Source organism: Vipera ursinii, assembly GCF_947247035.1.
Source record: "Vipera ursinii genome assembly, chromosome: Z".
Lineage (NCBI taxonomy): Eukaryota > Metazoa > Chordata > Lepidosauria > Squamata > Viperidae > Vipera > Vipera ursinii.
The window spans coordinates 100598645-100615937 of NC_139517.1; the positions used below are offsets into that span (position 1 = coordinate 100598645).

Genomic DNA, 17293 nt, shown 5'->3' on the forward strand with positions numbered 1-17293 from the left:
TGTCAGTCATTTTTATCATAATTCTATTGGTAGAGAATTAAATAGCAGTTACTGAAACTGGTTCATTCATGTGACATGAATGTCATTCCTATTTTTTTTTTGTATTTTATGATCAAAGGCTGCTGTATAAACTGAAGCAACATAATTCTCAAATTTGTAATACTTTATAGGGCAGGCATGTCAAACTGCCAGCCCACGGGCCAGATGCATCATGCTGAAACCACGCCCACCCCATTGCCGGCAATAGGGAAAAATTTCAGATAAATCGCACAACATCACATGATGCCACGAGTTTGACATGCCTGTTATAGGGATATAGTCAACACAATCAATAAGGTAGCCACAAAAGTGTGATTGAAATTCTCCCTATTGTATATACTGTATACTATCAAGTTTCAGTTGCACCATCGTGTACACTATTGTACCTTTTTTAAACCATACCTTGCAAACATCACCGACATTTTATGAAGTCACCAAGTGTGTAGTTCTTATTATTTCTAAAATATTCATAGCAATGTATATACTATTTGTATCTCCCCAAAGATTGATAAATTGAACCATCAAATAAATTATTAAAGAGAGACATTTTTGTCCAATCTACCATTATGTAGTTCTCATATAACAGGGGTCAGCAACCTGAAACAGTGAAAGAGCCACTCAGAACTGGTTCCCTCACAAAAGGAAAAACTGGGAGCCACAAAAAAATGTGTGCGCATGCGCATACATGCACGCATGTGCAGAACAGGGGTTGACTAAAGAGTGGAGCCAAGGCGAGATATGCACCTACCCTGCATATTTGAATTGATTGGTTGAACTTTTTTAGTCCCACTTTTTTTTTGGATTGCACATGGCAGAGGACTGGGAGCCGCAGGAGACGGCTGAAAGAGCCGCATGCAGCCCTGGAGCCGCAGGTTGCAGACCTGTGTCATATATGAATGTTTGTTCAGTTTGACTGATGCTTTATATTAGATATATTATATATATTATATTAGAGCAAAATTGTAGTCTGTTATATGAGTGCAGATAGAAAATGTTTAAGTCTGCACTTCTATAATCTGAAATATCAGTTGACTGATGGCCAGAAGGTGGGATAAAGCTAATCAAATTGAAAAGAAAATGGGATTTCCACAGTTACAGAGTGGGAGTGAGAGTTTTCTGCCAAGGGATTGCTTTCAGAATTAATAATGTCTTGAAGGTTAAGATGCCAATAGAGAAAATCCACATTCACATTTTTCCCCAATTATAGGTTTCTGTACTGTGCTAAACCATATCATGATTGGTTGATTTTTTGGTTTAGAATATTGTATGAATGGGCATATTGACTTGTAAGTCATATTTTCATTTCTTTATTTGTAGCTTAAAAATTAAAAATATATTGTGCTCAGCAGAAGGAATAGGCAGTGTGTGACAAACTGAAGAATCTATATTTCTATAGTTTGTTTTTTGCACTTTCAGGCACCTATTAAAATATACACACTTCTGATTTCTCTCTTGTTTTTGTAATAGGCAAAAACAGGCAATGGAACAGCCTGTTCTAAGGACACTTAAAGTAAGCAAATGACTGCTGGCAATCTTAGGCCACAGATTGCAACTTCAGTTAAAGAGAATAGGGAAGTCTAGCAGGATTAGCTCCAGTTTCCCATACCAGATCTGGGACATCTGTTTATTTTGTTCCACGTACATGCTGAAAGGATTCATAGCTAATAATCCTTTGGTTGCTTGGTTTCATGCCTACAGTTCTGGCCTTGTTGAGACTAATCATCACTAAACTTTGTTGTGACTGTTTTCAAAATGACTTAGATAATATTTCTGTTGTTGACATTAGCATAAAAATGCCATAAATAATTCAGATAAATTGGCAAGCAGAAATTAGTCAAAAACAGAAACCTTTCTAAATCGTCTGCCAGATTTAAACAAATGTGTTCATGTCTCAAGTTCAGACAGAAGCCAAGCATGCATGTTCAAAACCTTCCACGTGGCTGTGCCAGAAGAAGAAACGGAAGGAAATAAGCAAAGCGCAAATTTTGCTGCATCTCATTTTCATCACTGTAAAATGTGACTGCTGTATTGTCACATTACTTTTTGTTGTATTTATTATCACAGAGAAACTACTTCATATTGTGTCCCATTGCAGGATATCTATTTGTGTCTTCTGCATTTTCCTAGGTCCTTAAATCTGTAAAAACATTCATGTATATATAATTTAAAATTCTTTTTTGTTGTATTTCATTAATTGAAGCTGAATCTCAAACATTTTAGCTACCAAATGTAAAGAGAGGACTTATTGGAAAAAACCCTGATGTTGGGAAAGATAGAAGGCAACAGGAGAAGGGGACCAACCACACAGGATTAGATGGTTAGATAGTGTCATCGATGCAAGGAGCCTGAGTTTGGGCAGACTCAAGGAGACAGTGGAGGACAAGGGTACCTGGAGTGCTGTGGTCCATGGGATCTCAAATTGTTGGACATGACTTAGTGACTGAACAACAACAACAACATTCATTAAGGACCAGAATTTGATTAAATAAAGTTTTCTTCTATTTCTTTTACATACTAAAGTATATCATCCATAACTGTATGATATTACAGTTTACCATACACATTATTTCCTCTTTTCATGTGTTTTTCTTTTTCTTTTCTAATTAGCATAGTTCCCTCACCTGTATGCTTGTACATTAACTTCCATTTTATCTGGAGAGACTTTCCTATAAGTCCTGTCAGCAGTAGTTACAAATTGTTGATGCATAAGGACATACTGTAGCAAGAAAAGGGTCCCAAAGATTAGTTAATTTTGGTTTAGGTTCTGACTCTGCTCTGTTCCTTATTTGTGGAAGTGAGAGCTGGGAAAAAAGATAAAGTGCTCCTCACTGACTGTTCTCTCAAAACACCTAAGGCTTTAGCCTCTTAGACTATAAAAAGTGGATTATTATTACCCATGGAATTTGGTTGCTGAGGATGGAAGGACTGCCTTTAATTAGTTAGGGTTTTTGCAAAGAGTTTGATATGTGACTTATTAGACAATGAGTAATAAATAATGAAGGGACGTGGTGGCTCAGTGGGTTAGGACACTGAGCTTGTCGATCAGAAGGTCGGCAGTTTGGCGGGTCGAATCCCTAAAAAGGTAAAGGTAAAGGTTCCCCCGCACATGCTAGGTTGGCAGAAGCTGGGATGAGTAACAGGCGCTCACTCTGCTACGCGGCACTCGGGATTCGACCCACCAAACTGCCGACCTTCCGATCGACAAGTTCAGCGTCCTAACCCACTGAGCCACTGCGTCCCTATGTCGAATCCCTAGTACCACGTAACAGAGTGAGCGCCTGTTACTCGTCCCAGCTTCTGCCAACCTAGCAGTTCGAAAGCACGTAAAAATGCAAGTAGAAAAATAGGGACCACTACAGTGGGAAGGTAACAGCGTTCCATGTGCCTTTGGCGTCTAGTCATGCCGGCCACATGACCACGGAGATGTCCTTGGACAAGCGCTGGCTCTTCGGCTTTGAAACGGAGATGAGCACCGGCCCCTAGAGTTGGAAACGACTAGCATGCATGTGCAGGGGAACCTTTACCTTAATAAACAATGTGTATAAAAATACAATAAAATTCCAGCTCCTATAAAAATATTTTAGTGATTCATACCAAATCCATTTCCCAGCCTGAGTTTTTAAGGTGGAACAATTTCTGTTGACATCCTTTTTCTGGTAAGTACGGACACAAGATTTCATACTAACATGGCTATAAGAAGGAGTCCTTCATTTTAGTCAGTTACAGTAGTACTTTTAAAACTGTCATGTGTTTTATTTCTTATAAAAGAAATCATCTCTTATTAGAGATGACAAACAGCAGAAATTGAGGTTATATAAAATTGCAAATTTTCTGGAGCTACTCATCAAGATTTCATCCTAATGGTGGGAGAACGGAAACCAATGACATAGTTAGCTGACGGAATCCCAGAATTTCCAAGATGTTATCTTGAGAGGATAAATAGAATCAATAAAAGGAAGTATTTCTTTGTGCAATGTATATTTAAATTTTGGGATTTGTTTCCGTTAGGTGAGGTCATAAGCACCCGTTTAGATAGTTTTACAAGAGATTGGAGAAATTAATGACAGATCAGGCTACTAGATCTTGATGGCTGACTACAACCATTTTGACCACATGAAAGTTATTTTAAATGCTACAGTAAAAAAGTACAAAAAGGTTGTCACCTCAGTTAATGTGTGTGACCTTCTCATCAACACTTCTGATTGGCTGCTGTGTGACATAGAATGTTGGTCAAACTTAGCTTTGACCATGATAGTAGCTTTTTTATCAGGTGCTATTTGTTGGGTGCCAATTCAGGGAATCTTGTTAGGATATTTACCACAAAAGAGATGGAAAAATATTTACAGTATCTTAAATTAGATACTCCCCATCCCAAAGCAGCAGTCAGGGGTTTAATGAATGGATATAAAAATCCAACCACACAGGGATTAATTACCTGAGCTTTTACTATTGCCTGGTCCAAGATCCACCAACCCTTTTTCCATAAAGGAAAAGCAGCAACAACCGAAACAGCAACAGTCCCTCATCTTCTTCATTCCTTAGGCACAATACAGTGTGACAAATCTTCTATTTTCTACCATAAGGAAAGGAAAGTTCTGGCAGCTAATATAGTATCTTCTTATTATAGCTTTATAGAGCAGAAGGAAAATGTCCTTTGATGACTGCTGGTGAGTCAAGCTTGTTAATAAAAGAGAAATATTGGAATTTAGACTCAAAAACTACTAAAGGAGCTATTTTCTTTATTTTCCCCTTCCTCTCTGCCTTCAAAGTGAAGCAATTGAAGAGAAATAAATGTTCCTTAGATATCAATGAAATAACACTCAATAAAAATGTCATACATTGTATTCAGTCAGCTTTAAGCGATACTTGAGACACTTTCCAGCTTTAGATAATCTATACTTTTGAATGATTTAAAGAGTGCTTATTCCAAGGGTTTCCAGACAAAAGGTGCTGCTCCTTAGCAGAGATGAACTTATTGCCTCAGCTGTTAGTCTTTTGCTGCTTTTTTTTAATAATGGGGGGAACAGAATCTGAAGAAACAGGTTTATGTTTTGCCTTTCTTTTAAAATGGTCATCAAATTCCAATATAATTTGGAATATATAGTAAATTGCAATAAAATATAATGAAAGAACATTAACAAAGAAAAATAGATAAAATCAATGGTGATGGATTTTACAAATCCGTTGATGGACACAAGGCCTATCTGAATTAAAAATTCAATGCTTATTATCAGGAACTGATTTAAGATAGAATAAGCAAAACCAGAAGCTGATGTTAACCACACAAAGGTCCTCTGTTAGTTTTCAGTGTATGCAGAGTAAAAAAGACAACTCTCAAATATTTTGAAACCCAGGAATACATATATAGCAAAGTGCAGTTCATCATACAGTTTGATCCCCAACTGTGTAGGCCTTTAAATATCACATTAGCACCTTGAGAAGTGGATCATGAGTATTTGAAGCTGTTGTGAGATGAATATTACATGTCCTTTATAAGGTAACGTTATTGTTTGTACTACATCTATTATTGCCTTCATATAGGCCTAGCAGAAGGTCAACAGAGAAGCCATTTAAAAACATCAAAAATACTTGGTCTCATTTTGTTCTGAAGCAACAGCGTATTTGAAGGACTACGTTCTCCAATATATACTTACTGTCAGTTGAATACCTGAAGAGTTAGCTGAGTGATTTTCATAAATTAGTCCCTTCCTGTGGTGTCTCCCATCACATTGAGATTTCTGTTTGTAAGTTATTCTTTAACATAACACTTGCAGGTTGGTAATGAACCTTTTGTATGAAGAAAACCAAGCTGAGAGAATACCAAGGGCTCAATAAGACCTACCCTTGAACTTCTAATAGGATTGCATTCCTTGTTCACTGTTTTAATTAAACGAATAAGCAGTTACGGTAAATTGCTTTTGGCAATGCTCCTGTGATCATTTTCTCTTAGGAATATTTAGGGTTATGATTGCATTTTTAAAACAAAACTGCAAAGCTATTTATTGCTGTATTAAAGTGAAAAATAGAATACAGTTTCAGTAAATCAATAAAGGATCCTAATAATAGAACTTATATTCACAGCAGCAAGTATATGACAGCAGTGATCCCCAATTTCTTGAAAGTATTTCAAATTCCTCAGAAGAATTTTAGTCTCCTTATCTTTTTACTCTAAGAATATATATATATTAGCTTTGAAAAGTAGTCTGGTGCTAAAATTAAGGAAATGAATTAACTGCTTCAAGCAGATATGGAATGCCAAAAATAGTGGTTAATTGCTAATTTGTTGTAGTTGAAGTTTTACTTCTTGGGAAAAACTGCTTATGGGATTTTCTGTCTAAATAGTCCCAACACTGTAATCAATCTTGGCTGCTGTGTACTTGTTATACGGGCAGCCATTTGTGAGACAATAAAATTTCATCATGTTCAGCAAATATATTAGCTATTATGAATATAATTAATCAAACTAGGATTTAAGATAGTAGGAGGAAAACTTTGTTGTTGTGAAAGCCTGGCTAGTGTGTAAGTATGCAGCTGGAAAGAAAATAGGGAATGGCCTTCAAGGACAGAAGGAAGATCTGCTAATAATTCAGACATAAGAGAAGTGCGGCTTGAGTTCATTCTAAGAAACTAATTTGAGTACCGTAAATGTCTCAGAGTTCCCTAATTCATACCAAGAAAAGTGAGGGATGGGAAGCATATTCAGACTTGTACAATATAGTCACTGAGTAGTAGTTCTAGTTCTAAATGACATTGGTTTCTTTGTCTGGTCTACCTTAAAGAGTTGTAGTGGCTGGTACATAAGGCTATAAGCAGTACCTAATAAAACTAAGTACCTTGTAGTAGGTGGTTGCAAGGATATAAAAATATAGCAATGGTGGCATTACTCCATCAATCAAACATTTGTAATTCTGAGAAATGGTGGGGCCATTTCAGATGGCATTTTCAGGCCAAGAATCGGATGGCATTTTGAATTGTTAAAGAAATAAAACAGTTATTTGGTCAGTTCATATTTAAGGCAGAATATTCTTCCTGAAATTCTTAAAATTTACCTGCCTGTAGGACCATCCTTAATTAAAGATGTATGGCTCCACTAAAGTGAGAAAATAATATTTAGCTAAGAGGAAATAAGAATTAAAGTGTAAAATATTCTATCCATTCTAATGCATTAAATACAAATAAGCTACAAATAAATTAACTCATATATTTTGGTTATAGTGATTCTGTCATTGAGTCTTACAGTGAGCAAAACATGTTACAGGAAGTGATTAATGAAACTTCCTTTTTAATGATTTGCTATTTTTACAAAATGAAATGGCAAATTATCACAATTTGTCTCAGTGTTGTTATAAATGATTTTTCTTTAATTCTAGCCACTGTTAATTAATGTATGAAATGTAATAGGCTTTAATATACAGACACAAGTTTCTCAAATGAATTACATCCACTGAATTGTTAATTCACAGAAATAGCAACAAAATATTGTGATAAGACAGGAATGTGGTTTCGGCATCCTGAAACCAACCGAACCTGGTCCAACTACACCCGGTGCAATTCTTTTACAAATGAAAAGCGTAAGGTAAGTTGTTTAAATTTTTAGAAAAGGTTCTGATGGTGCCTAACTTTTATCCATCTGGTTTATATATTAATCAGGGATCCAATATAGAGAGATGCAATGCCTTTTGTCTATTTCAGCCATGTTCAGTGATGCCACAGGAAATCAATGTCCAATTCACAGGTTTTATACAAAAATTCCTAATGTAATACCAAGGCCTATAGTTTTGTATCCTGGATGGTTATTGTTTAAAATTGAATGAGTCCACATACTATGAGCTGTAGATTCCAAAGGCAATCTTTTCCTCTTATTCTTTCCTCCATTATTGTCACTGACAGCAAGGAAAGCAGTTTTGCCAAGATGCTGACCCCATTTGGGTAGAGAAAAATAAACAGACTTTTCACCTGTATTCCTCCCCTCTCAAAAAGTGATAAAACATCAAATTTCACTGCTCATCACTAAAGTTAGATGTATTGACTTGACTTTAATGAAGACAAAAATGGTGGCTTTATAATCTGTGTGAGATTTTAAGGACTAGTGAAAATTTCTGAGCACATTCCCTTTACATGGCTGATGGGTACAATCGGAATTATGACTGACTTTCATTATAATTAGAAAGAGATATCTGAAAGCCTTCTATATACAATATGAAGAGATAAGTAAATGGTCAATGAAATTTTCATGCATAAAGTTTGTGCATGTTATGAAAATGATGGATATATTTTACATCTTTTTTATATTCCTTCTTTTTTTTAAGGTGACTTAGATTTGAATTTCCGTTTTTTAAATATTGTACCTAACCCTTTACGTGTGACATTTAGACTGAATGTCTTACATATTACATAGCAATCTAAATCTGAGACATTTAGACCATGACTTACATAGTATTCTGGGAAAAGTCTACTTAGATTTATATAAGATACTCTGTAAAATGCTGAGGACACTCTATGACCTTTCGTTATAAGAAATAATTCTCAAGGTTTTATGTAAATCTTTATGGAGTTGACTTTTATAAGGCCAATTACAGAAGCTTGTCATAATACCTATTAAGAAGATAGTTCATGAGGGAAAATCTTGCCATAATTAATTCTAAATGTAGAAAAAAATAAAGGAGAAATAATGTACAGCAGAACACAGGTTACTTTGATATGGTTTTGAACAGGTGGACTATGTTTGGGCAGCTCATAGCAGCACCAGGAACAGAGATTATAAAATCAAGAAATCAAATAGAACAGACCATGTGACCAAGACAACCTATGATAGTCAATGAACAAGGGACATTAATTATATACCCATGTGAATATACATGCATATATACAGTAAAATAATACTATTTATAACATGTACTTTGTAAATGTGGATATAATTTAAATCATTTTGAGAGGTAGTTCCATGTAACTAAAATAAAGTAAAAGATATGCCAAGGTTCTGGGGTCATTGTTACTACTATTTATATTTCACAATAATTTCTAAAATGTCTCATTGTTTTTCATTTTTCATTTAATTTTTCTTTTAAATTTCAGATGGTTTTCATAGTTTATTACATGACTATAGTAGGACATGTACTGTCTATGGTTTCCCTGTTGATTTCCTTGGGAATTTTCTTCCATTTCAAGTGAGTACATCCTTCCACTGTTTATTTTTTTCTTATTGTAGCGTGTGCAAGAATTATAGAAGTATTTCTTTGGTTCATATAGTCCAGTCATTTGCTTACTGGCCACATTTATTTTTATTTATTTATTTATTTATTTATTTATTTATTTATTTATTTATTTATTTATTTATTTTATTGGATTTATATACCGCCCTTTCCCGAAGGACTCAGGGCAGTTTACAGGGTATTTAAAACAAAGATCGATACAAAAGTTAAAAACAATTTAAAAAAGATTAAATCAAATTCCTAAAAAATAAAAACCCCAATTAAAATTCTCAGCCTGGGCCGGAAAGCTCAAAGAGCCAGGTCTTCAGGTCCTGGTGAAATGAACGGAGGTCGGGGGCAGTCCTAAGCTCCGCGGGCAGCTGGTTCCAGAGGGCAGGCACACCCACAGAGAAGGCCCTCCCCCTGGGTGTTATCCGCCGGCAATCTTTTATTGGCGCCACCCTGAGAAGACCCTCCCTGTGGGAGCGCACTGGACGAAGGGAACTTGATGCTGGCAGCAGGTGTTCCCTCAGATATCCCGGATCCAAGCCATTTAGGGCTTTATAGGTCATCATCAGCACCTTGAATCTCACCCGGAGGGCAACCGGAAGCCAATGCAGCTCACGGAGTAGAGGTGTTATATGGGAGTATCGGGAAACCCCCATCACAACTCGCTCAGCCGCATTCTGCACCAGCTGAAGCCTCCGAGTGGTCCTCAAGGGCAGCCCCATGTAGAGAGCGTTGCAGTAGTCTAAACGGGAGGTCACGAGCGCATTAGTGACTGTGCGTAGGGCATCTTGGTCCAGGTAGGGTCGCAACTGGTGCACCAGGCGAACCTGGGCAAAAGCTCCCCTGGTCACGGCTCCTATATGGTCTTCAAAATTTAGCCATGAATCCAGGAGGACGCCCAAGTTACGAGCCCTATCAACGGGGGGGTAACACCTCACCCCCCATCATTAAAGGTGGAATAATCTGGTTAACCCGAGATGCCGATATGCACAGCCACTCAGTCTTGGCAGGATTGAGACGAAGCCTGTTTCTCCCCATCCAGACCTGGACCACCTCCAGGCAACGGGACATCACGGCGAGGGCATCGCTGGGTTGGTTCGGGGTGGAGAAAAAAAGTTGGGTATCATCAGCATACTGATGATACCCCACCCCGAAACCATGAATGATCTCACCCAGCGGCTTCATATAGATGTTGAACAGGAGGGGCGAGAGAACCGACCCCTGAGGAACTCCACAAACGAGAGGCCTCGGGGTGGATCTCTGCCCTCCCATCAACACCGACTGTGAGTGGCCCAGGAGATAGGAGGAGAACCACCATAAAACAGTGCCTCCCACTCCCAACCCCCTGAGACGCCGCAGTAGGATACCATGGTCGATGGTATCAAAAGCCGCTGAGAGATCTAATAGGACTAGGACAGAGGAACAACCCCTGTCCCAAGCCCGCCAGAGATCATTCACCAGCGCGACCAATGCCATCTCCATGCTGTGTCCGGGCCTGAAACCCGATTGGTACAGGTCCAGATAGTCAGTTTCCTCCAGGAACAGAGGAAGCTGATGCCCCACCACACTCTCAACAACCTTCGCCAGAAGTGAAGGTTGGAGACTGGATGATAGATATTTAAAACAGCTGGGTCCAGGACAGGCTTTTTGAGGAGGGGTCTCACCACCACCTCCTTGGCTTACAAGTGCTTTTATCTATGTGCTATGTGTGTCAATTCTCTATAATAGAAGTAATCATGTCTTGTTGGAGTTGTATGCACTTGTTTAAGACATTAAGCAGACTCTAAGTATTCCACTGTAATTAAAGAGTGTGTGTGCCAAAATAGAATACAAAGAATGATTTGACATAATCAAATATGGCAAATATTAAATTTGGGCCTCACATTTTGGGAAGAGTTAATAATTGCTGCTATTTTTTATTCTATTATTAGCAAGCAAGAATAGTTTCCAAGTTTTGGGTGAGCCCCAATTATTTAATCTAATTGTAAAGGAATCTAGAAAAAATTAGCCATGTTAGGTATATGAACAACTCAGTGGCATATGAAAAGCAATATATAGTCATATAACCGTTGACTGTTTCAGAGTTGTTCAGTGGGGTTAGTGAGTTAGCTAAATATTTATTTCTGAATAATTCTAGGGGAAAAATGGCACAGTAATTTTCTTTATTCAGTTGACTTTAATAAAGCAGGAAGAATCTCTTATAGTTGTGGGAACCAAGAAGAAATCAAAACCATGCAAGGAATGAAATTAAATATCCCTAACATCAGAAAAATTCCACATCAAAATTTCTTACTCAGCTGATAACTCATTCCTAAAGTATCTTGTAATTTTAATATAATGCTCCAAAGAATATGTCTGTGTGGGGTATTTGCATTTATTTATTAAATAAAATATATTAAATACATTAAATATATATCTTATTATCAAAATAATTCTGTGAATTTTCCTGCCATGACCATGTACATGAGAAGTCCTCTAACTATGATTGGAAAAGCATGGAGCATTTAAGCAGGTGTAAGAGGGAGGGAATTTTTTTCCCATGGCTTCATTGCCAGCCATATTTTATTCTGACTGCCTGTGTCAGATTGCATATTTAAGAAAGAATTGCTAAATATGTTCTTGTTATTAATGCAACCTCAGAATCAGCTTTAATAATATATTAAATTTCTAATTTATATTATATTTGTGGTGCATGTTTTTCAGGAGCCTCAGCTGTCAAAGGATAACACTGCATAAGAATCTCTTTTGTTCATATGTTCTTAACTCTGTGTTTACACTTGCCCACCTCATTGCAGTGGTGCCTGATCGAGATCTGGTTAAAAAAGATCCAGTAAGTATTTTGTTATACTTCATATGGAATAAAACATTGAGAGTTAAACTTAAAACATTGAGAGTTAAAAGACCTTCCTGCCTTCTTGCCAAAGGATGTGAAGAAAGTTGTCCCCTATTCTAACAATGCATTCTTGGAAGAATATTTTTAAAAGTGTCAAGTTTATTTCAACCCAATTAAATCCTGATACTGGCAAGAAATTTTAAACTTTATAAGTAGTAAATCAGAAATTTTGGCTTAGTAAACCGTATTGTAGAATTGCAACATACTACTGCATGCAATCCATGCTCCTATTTCACTTTTTGCTTAGATTTATGTTAAGTCCATGTCCAGAACTATGATTTATTACACTCCATATCTAATTAAAAACTGATCTTCATTTGTTGACCTGTTTGAATACAGGAAGTCATAATCTTGAATTTAGGCACAGCAAAAGCTATCTTCCTTTGCATAGTTGGTCACATGAGAAATTTAGAGCACAAAACTAGCATGCAGCAACATGCTAGTTGTTCAGATGATTGCTTATATGTAAACACAGCTTTAAGATGGAATGTGTTTCCACTCCATTATGATAAAAAGGAATTGGCTTCAGGACACATTGCCCTGGAAAAGTTAGTTTTTCAGCCTTAACCTGCTTTGATCTTCATCCACGTCTCTAAGTAATTCACATATATAGAATATAAGAACAATGAAAAGATAGTAAAGAAACTCAGAAAAAGCCATTATTTATTTATCTACAAGATTCTGATTAAGAAGCCATTTTTTTAAAAAACAAAACAAAACAATGGTTTAGTATGATTGTGAACATAGTGAAATAGTTGTCTCAAATACCATTTGACTATTCAGTTACTTAAAGCTTTTGTGAGAAGTCAACATGGGTTTGTCAAAAACAGATCATGCCAGACAAATCTTATTACATTCTTTGACCAAGTGACAAAATTAGTGGACCAGAGGAATGCTGTAGATATAATTTACTTGGACTTCAGTAAGGCATTTGATAAAGTAGATCACAACCTACTACTTGATAAGATAGAAAAATGTGGGTTAGACAGCATCACCACCAGATGGATTCGTAGCTGGCTACAGGCCGTACTCAGCGTGTGGTCCTCAATGGAACTGCATCTACATGGAAGGAAGTGTGTAGTGGGGTGCCCCAGGGCTCTGTTCTGAGCCCAGTGCTCTTTAATATCTTCATTAACAACTTAAATGAGGGGATAGATGGGAAACTCATCAAATTTGCAGATGACACCAAGCTGGCAGGAATAGCCAATACTCCAAAAGATAGGCTTAAGATACAGAAGGATCTGGACAGACTCGAACACTGGGCACTATCTGACAAAATGAAATTCAATGGTGAATAAGTAAGGTTTTACATTTAGGCAGGAAAAATCAAATGCACAGGTATAGTATAGGTGCTACCTCGCTAAAAAGTAGTAACTGTGAGAGGGATCTCGGAGTCCTAGTAGACAATCACTTAAATATGAGCCAGCAGTGTGCTGCAGCTGCCAAAAAAAGCCAACACAGTGCTAGGCTGCATTAACAGAGGGATAGAATCAAGATCAAGTGAAGTACTAATACCACTTTACAATGCTTTGGTAAGGCCACACCTGGAATACTGCATCCAGTTTTGGTCACCATGATGTAAAAAAGATGTGGAGACTCTAGAAAGGGTACAGAGAAGAGCAACAAAGATGATTATGGGGCTGGAGGCTAAAACATATAGGGAACGTTTGCTGGAATTGGGTATGTGTAGTTTAACGAAGAGAAGAGTGAGGGGTGACAGGATAGCAGTGTTCCAATATCTCAGGGGCTGCCACAAAGAAGAGGGAGTCAAGCTATTCTCCAAAGCACCTGAAAGCAGGACAAGAAGCAACGGATGGAAACTAGTCAAGGAGAGAAGCAACCTAGAACTAAGGAGAAACTTCCTGACAGTTAGAACAACTAGCCAGTGGAACAACCTGCCTCCAGAGGTGGTGAATGCTCCAACACTGGAGGTTTTTAATAAGAGACTGGACAGCCATTTGCCTGAAATGGTATAAGGTTTCCTGCCTGAGCAGGGGGTTGGACTAGATGATCTCCAAGGTCCCTTCCAACTTCTTCTTCTTCTTCTTCTTCTTATTATTATTATTATTATTATTATTATTATTATTATTATTATTATTATTATTATTATTATTATTATTATTAAATACTAGATCTAGAACTTTATAATCTTACCTGCCATATGAAATTAAATGTAGGAAAGAAACCATAAATGGATGTGGAGTGCATTCCTGCATGCTCATAGGTCCAGATTTAAATCTTAGCATCTTTATTAAAAAGTTGTAGGTAATGTATAATATTATAATATATGAAAGGCCTATTTTATGTCTGGACAGATGCCAGATTGACTGATATTTGACCTGAGAACTAGCTAGTTCTTAAATTCAGACTAGAAAGTCAGTGATAGAGGAAGACACAGGAATATACAGTATTTAGATTATTTCAAGTGACTCGTTACCTCTCAGCTCATCTGTATTGTTTTCGAGATGGATGTTGCAGGAATAGTTTTGGTGGGTTATTGGGGGAGGTTATTAGAGGCTTATAGATTTGGTGGGTAATTGAAATAGGACTACCTGATTGTGCCAGCAGGTTGTTGTCCTCCAATTTCAGGAGGTCAGAGAGGTCAAAGCTGGAAGCACAATTGTTTTGTAATTTGCTGGGTCTCTGGAATAGTGTCCTGTGTGATTTATATTGTGCCCATGTCAGTTGCCTTCCAGAAACCCTAAATATGGACCTTTTCCAGAGGACATTTAGAGGTTGATTCCAGATACTATTTTTAAAATGTGGGGTGATTTTTTCTGATTTTTGTTACATGTAGTCCTCAGCTTACAACCACATACCTGATTTTACAACTATTTTTACCACAGTCATTAAGCAAATTTGGCTTCCCCAATTGACTTTGCTAGTCGGAAGCCAGCTGGGAAGATTGCAAATCACAATTGTGAGACAGTGCAACCATTGTAAACGTAAGCTGGTTGCCAAGTGCCCAGATTGCAATTATGTGACCATGAGAGTGATATGACTTCTGTAAGTTAGGTCATGAGTCAAATTTGAACTGTCATCAAATGAATTGTCGAGGATTACTTGCACTGAGCATTTTTTTTTCATATTATGAGCCGCCAAAAGTCTGTTCCTGATTGGAGTGAGATATAAATTCAGTCAGACTCCTATAGCTTCTAGAAAAAAAGCAGGAAATAAATTTAAAAAGTAAATATACTCTGCCAGATCTTCCTGTAAAAAATTTTTTGTCATTATTTGAGACTCTTCTTTCCAGTTAACCTTTAAAGAAAGCAGCACAGAAAAGGTGATTAATGTATTTATAAGGTAAAGTAAAGGTAAAGTTTCCCCCGCACATGCTTGCTAGTCATTTCCGACTCTAGGGGCCGGTGCTCATCTCCGTTTCAAAGCTGAAGAGCCAGCGCTTGTCCGAGGACGTCTCCGTGGTCATGTGGCCGGCATGACTAGACGCCAAAGGCGCACGGAACACTGTTACCTTCCCACTGTAGTGGTCCCTATTTTTCTACTTGCATTTTTACGTGCTTTCGAACTGCTAGGTTGGCAGAAGCTGGGATGAGTAACAGGTGCTCACTCTGTTACACGGCACTCGGGATTCGACCCGCCAAACTGCCGACCTTCTGATCGACAAGCTCTGCATCCTAACCCACTGTATATATATGTATATAAATTATATGTATATAAATACATATAATGTTTTTAAATACATATACATATGTATATAAATACATATAATGTATTTATATTTACCTGCAAATTTATGATAGAAATTAAATGCAAATCTTCATAATAAATGGAGATAGAACTTACTATAATTCAAGTCAGAGAAAAAATATATATATATCTGAGAATGGTTGCCAAATAAGGACAGAAATAAAATGGACTTATTGTGTGATTTGTAGAACAAAAGGAAAAAATGACTTTTGTATTATAGGACTGCAGTAACAGAAATATATATAAAACTTTTTGTCCCAAAAAGTTTTTCAAGCAGAATTCAGGGTTAAATTGTTGTTATTTTGGTTTTTATTTCTTGATGTTCCCTCACAAATGTCATTGTGAGTGTATGCATAATCATGTACGGTAGAGTTGCATATTATATAGTAAAAACCTAAGAAAAATAAGTTGGAAAATTAAGCCTAATCTGTCTTTAGTTTATATTATTGAACAGATTTGAATTATCTATCTTTTTCATCACTAAAGCTTTAGATTCATCATTGAAGTTTAATATCTTAAATATATTTGTAGTTTCCAAAGTGTAATATCTGTACATTTCAAGAACCTGAATAATTTAGATAGATTTTCTATTTCAAGAAACCTTCTTTTATAGAACTAAGATGTGTAGCCTGTTATCTCTTGAAAACTATCAAGTACATATATTCATCATGACATAGACATATCCAAGGTTTCTTCAATGAAGGGTAGAATAGCATTATTAAGTCTCAGCAGATCAAACAGGATAAATTTATTCCAACTGATACTATTTTTAGTTGGATTTTGTTTAGACATGGGTTGCAAGTAAGGAAGAAAAATAGATCAAATATATAATATCATTCGGTTTGTGCTTTATCCAACCAGTATTACATTCTATTTTGGATAAGTCTTCATAAAATTTTAATTTAATGTTAAAATGATACACAATTGACATAAGTGATAATAGAACAGGCTTTCTATATATTTTTGTTCAGAAATAATGTTTATGATTATCTAAAATGCTGCTTATTGAAATGAGGAAATGGGGAAAAATATAAAATGATGCTTATGTCGGCAGGTATACAGATTTCTGAAATGTTTGTGTATGACATGGGGGAGATAGAAAAATGTTCTTGGATGTATGATTTATAAGTTAACATCTAAATGTAAACTTATAGGAGAAATAATGTTTTGCATTAGCTTTTAAATTTATTTTATAAAATTAATTTCAAAATCTGATAAAATATTAATATTTAAATTATCTGCTGTAGTTAATCCTATCTTTCAAAATTAACATAATATCAATTAACTGTTTCTTTTTTTTTTACCTGTCACTCTATTTTTCAGTTCTGTTTCCTTTCACTTTATATTGTATATCTCTATGGTCAGTACATGTGACTCATTTCCTTTGTGCTTATTTGGTTTCAATCTGTGAAGTAATATGAATTTCTGTGAATTATAGGTATGTAATTGGTGA

At 36.4% G+C, this 17293-nt stretch overlaps 1 protein-coding gene and 1 long non-coding RNA gene across 2 annotated transcripts in view; both read left to right on the forward strand.

The window, feature by feature from the left end:
* The window catches only part of CALCR (calcitonin receptor), a 107897-nt gene that overhangs the window by 30860 nt on the left and 59744 nt on the right, over nucleotides 1–17293 (forward strand). The window contains exons 5-7 of the mRNA XM_083379401.1: nucleotides 7503–7615; nucleotides 9115–9206; nucleotides 11943–12069. Coding sequence (XP_083235527.1) covers nucleotides 7503–7615; nucleotides 9115–9206; nucleotides 11943–12069 — 332 coding nt within the window. The remainder of the gene's footprint in view (nucleotides 1–7502; nucleotides 7616–9114; nucleotides 9207–11942; nucleotides 12070–17293) is intronic.
* Nucleotides 280–2212, forward strand: LOC310650417. The gene is made up of 3 exons (XR_014494370.1): nucleotides 280–336; nucleotides 1247–1325; nucleotides 1936–2212. It is a non-coding gene; the product is annotated as an uncharacterized lncRNA (long non-coding RNA).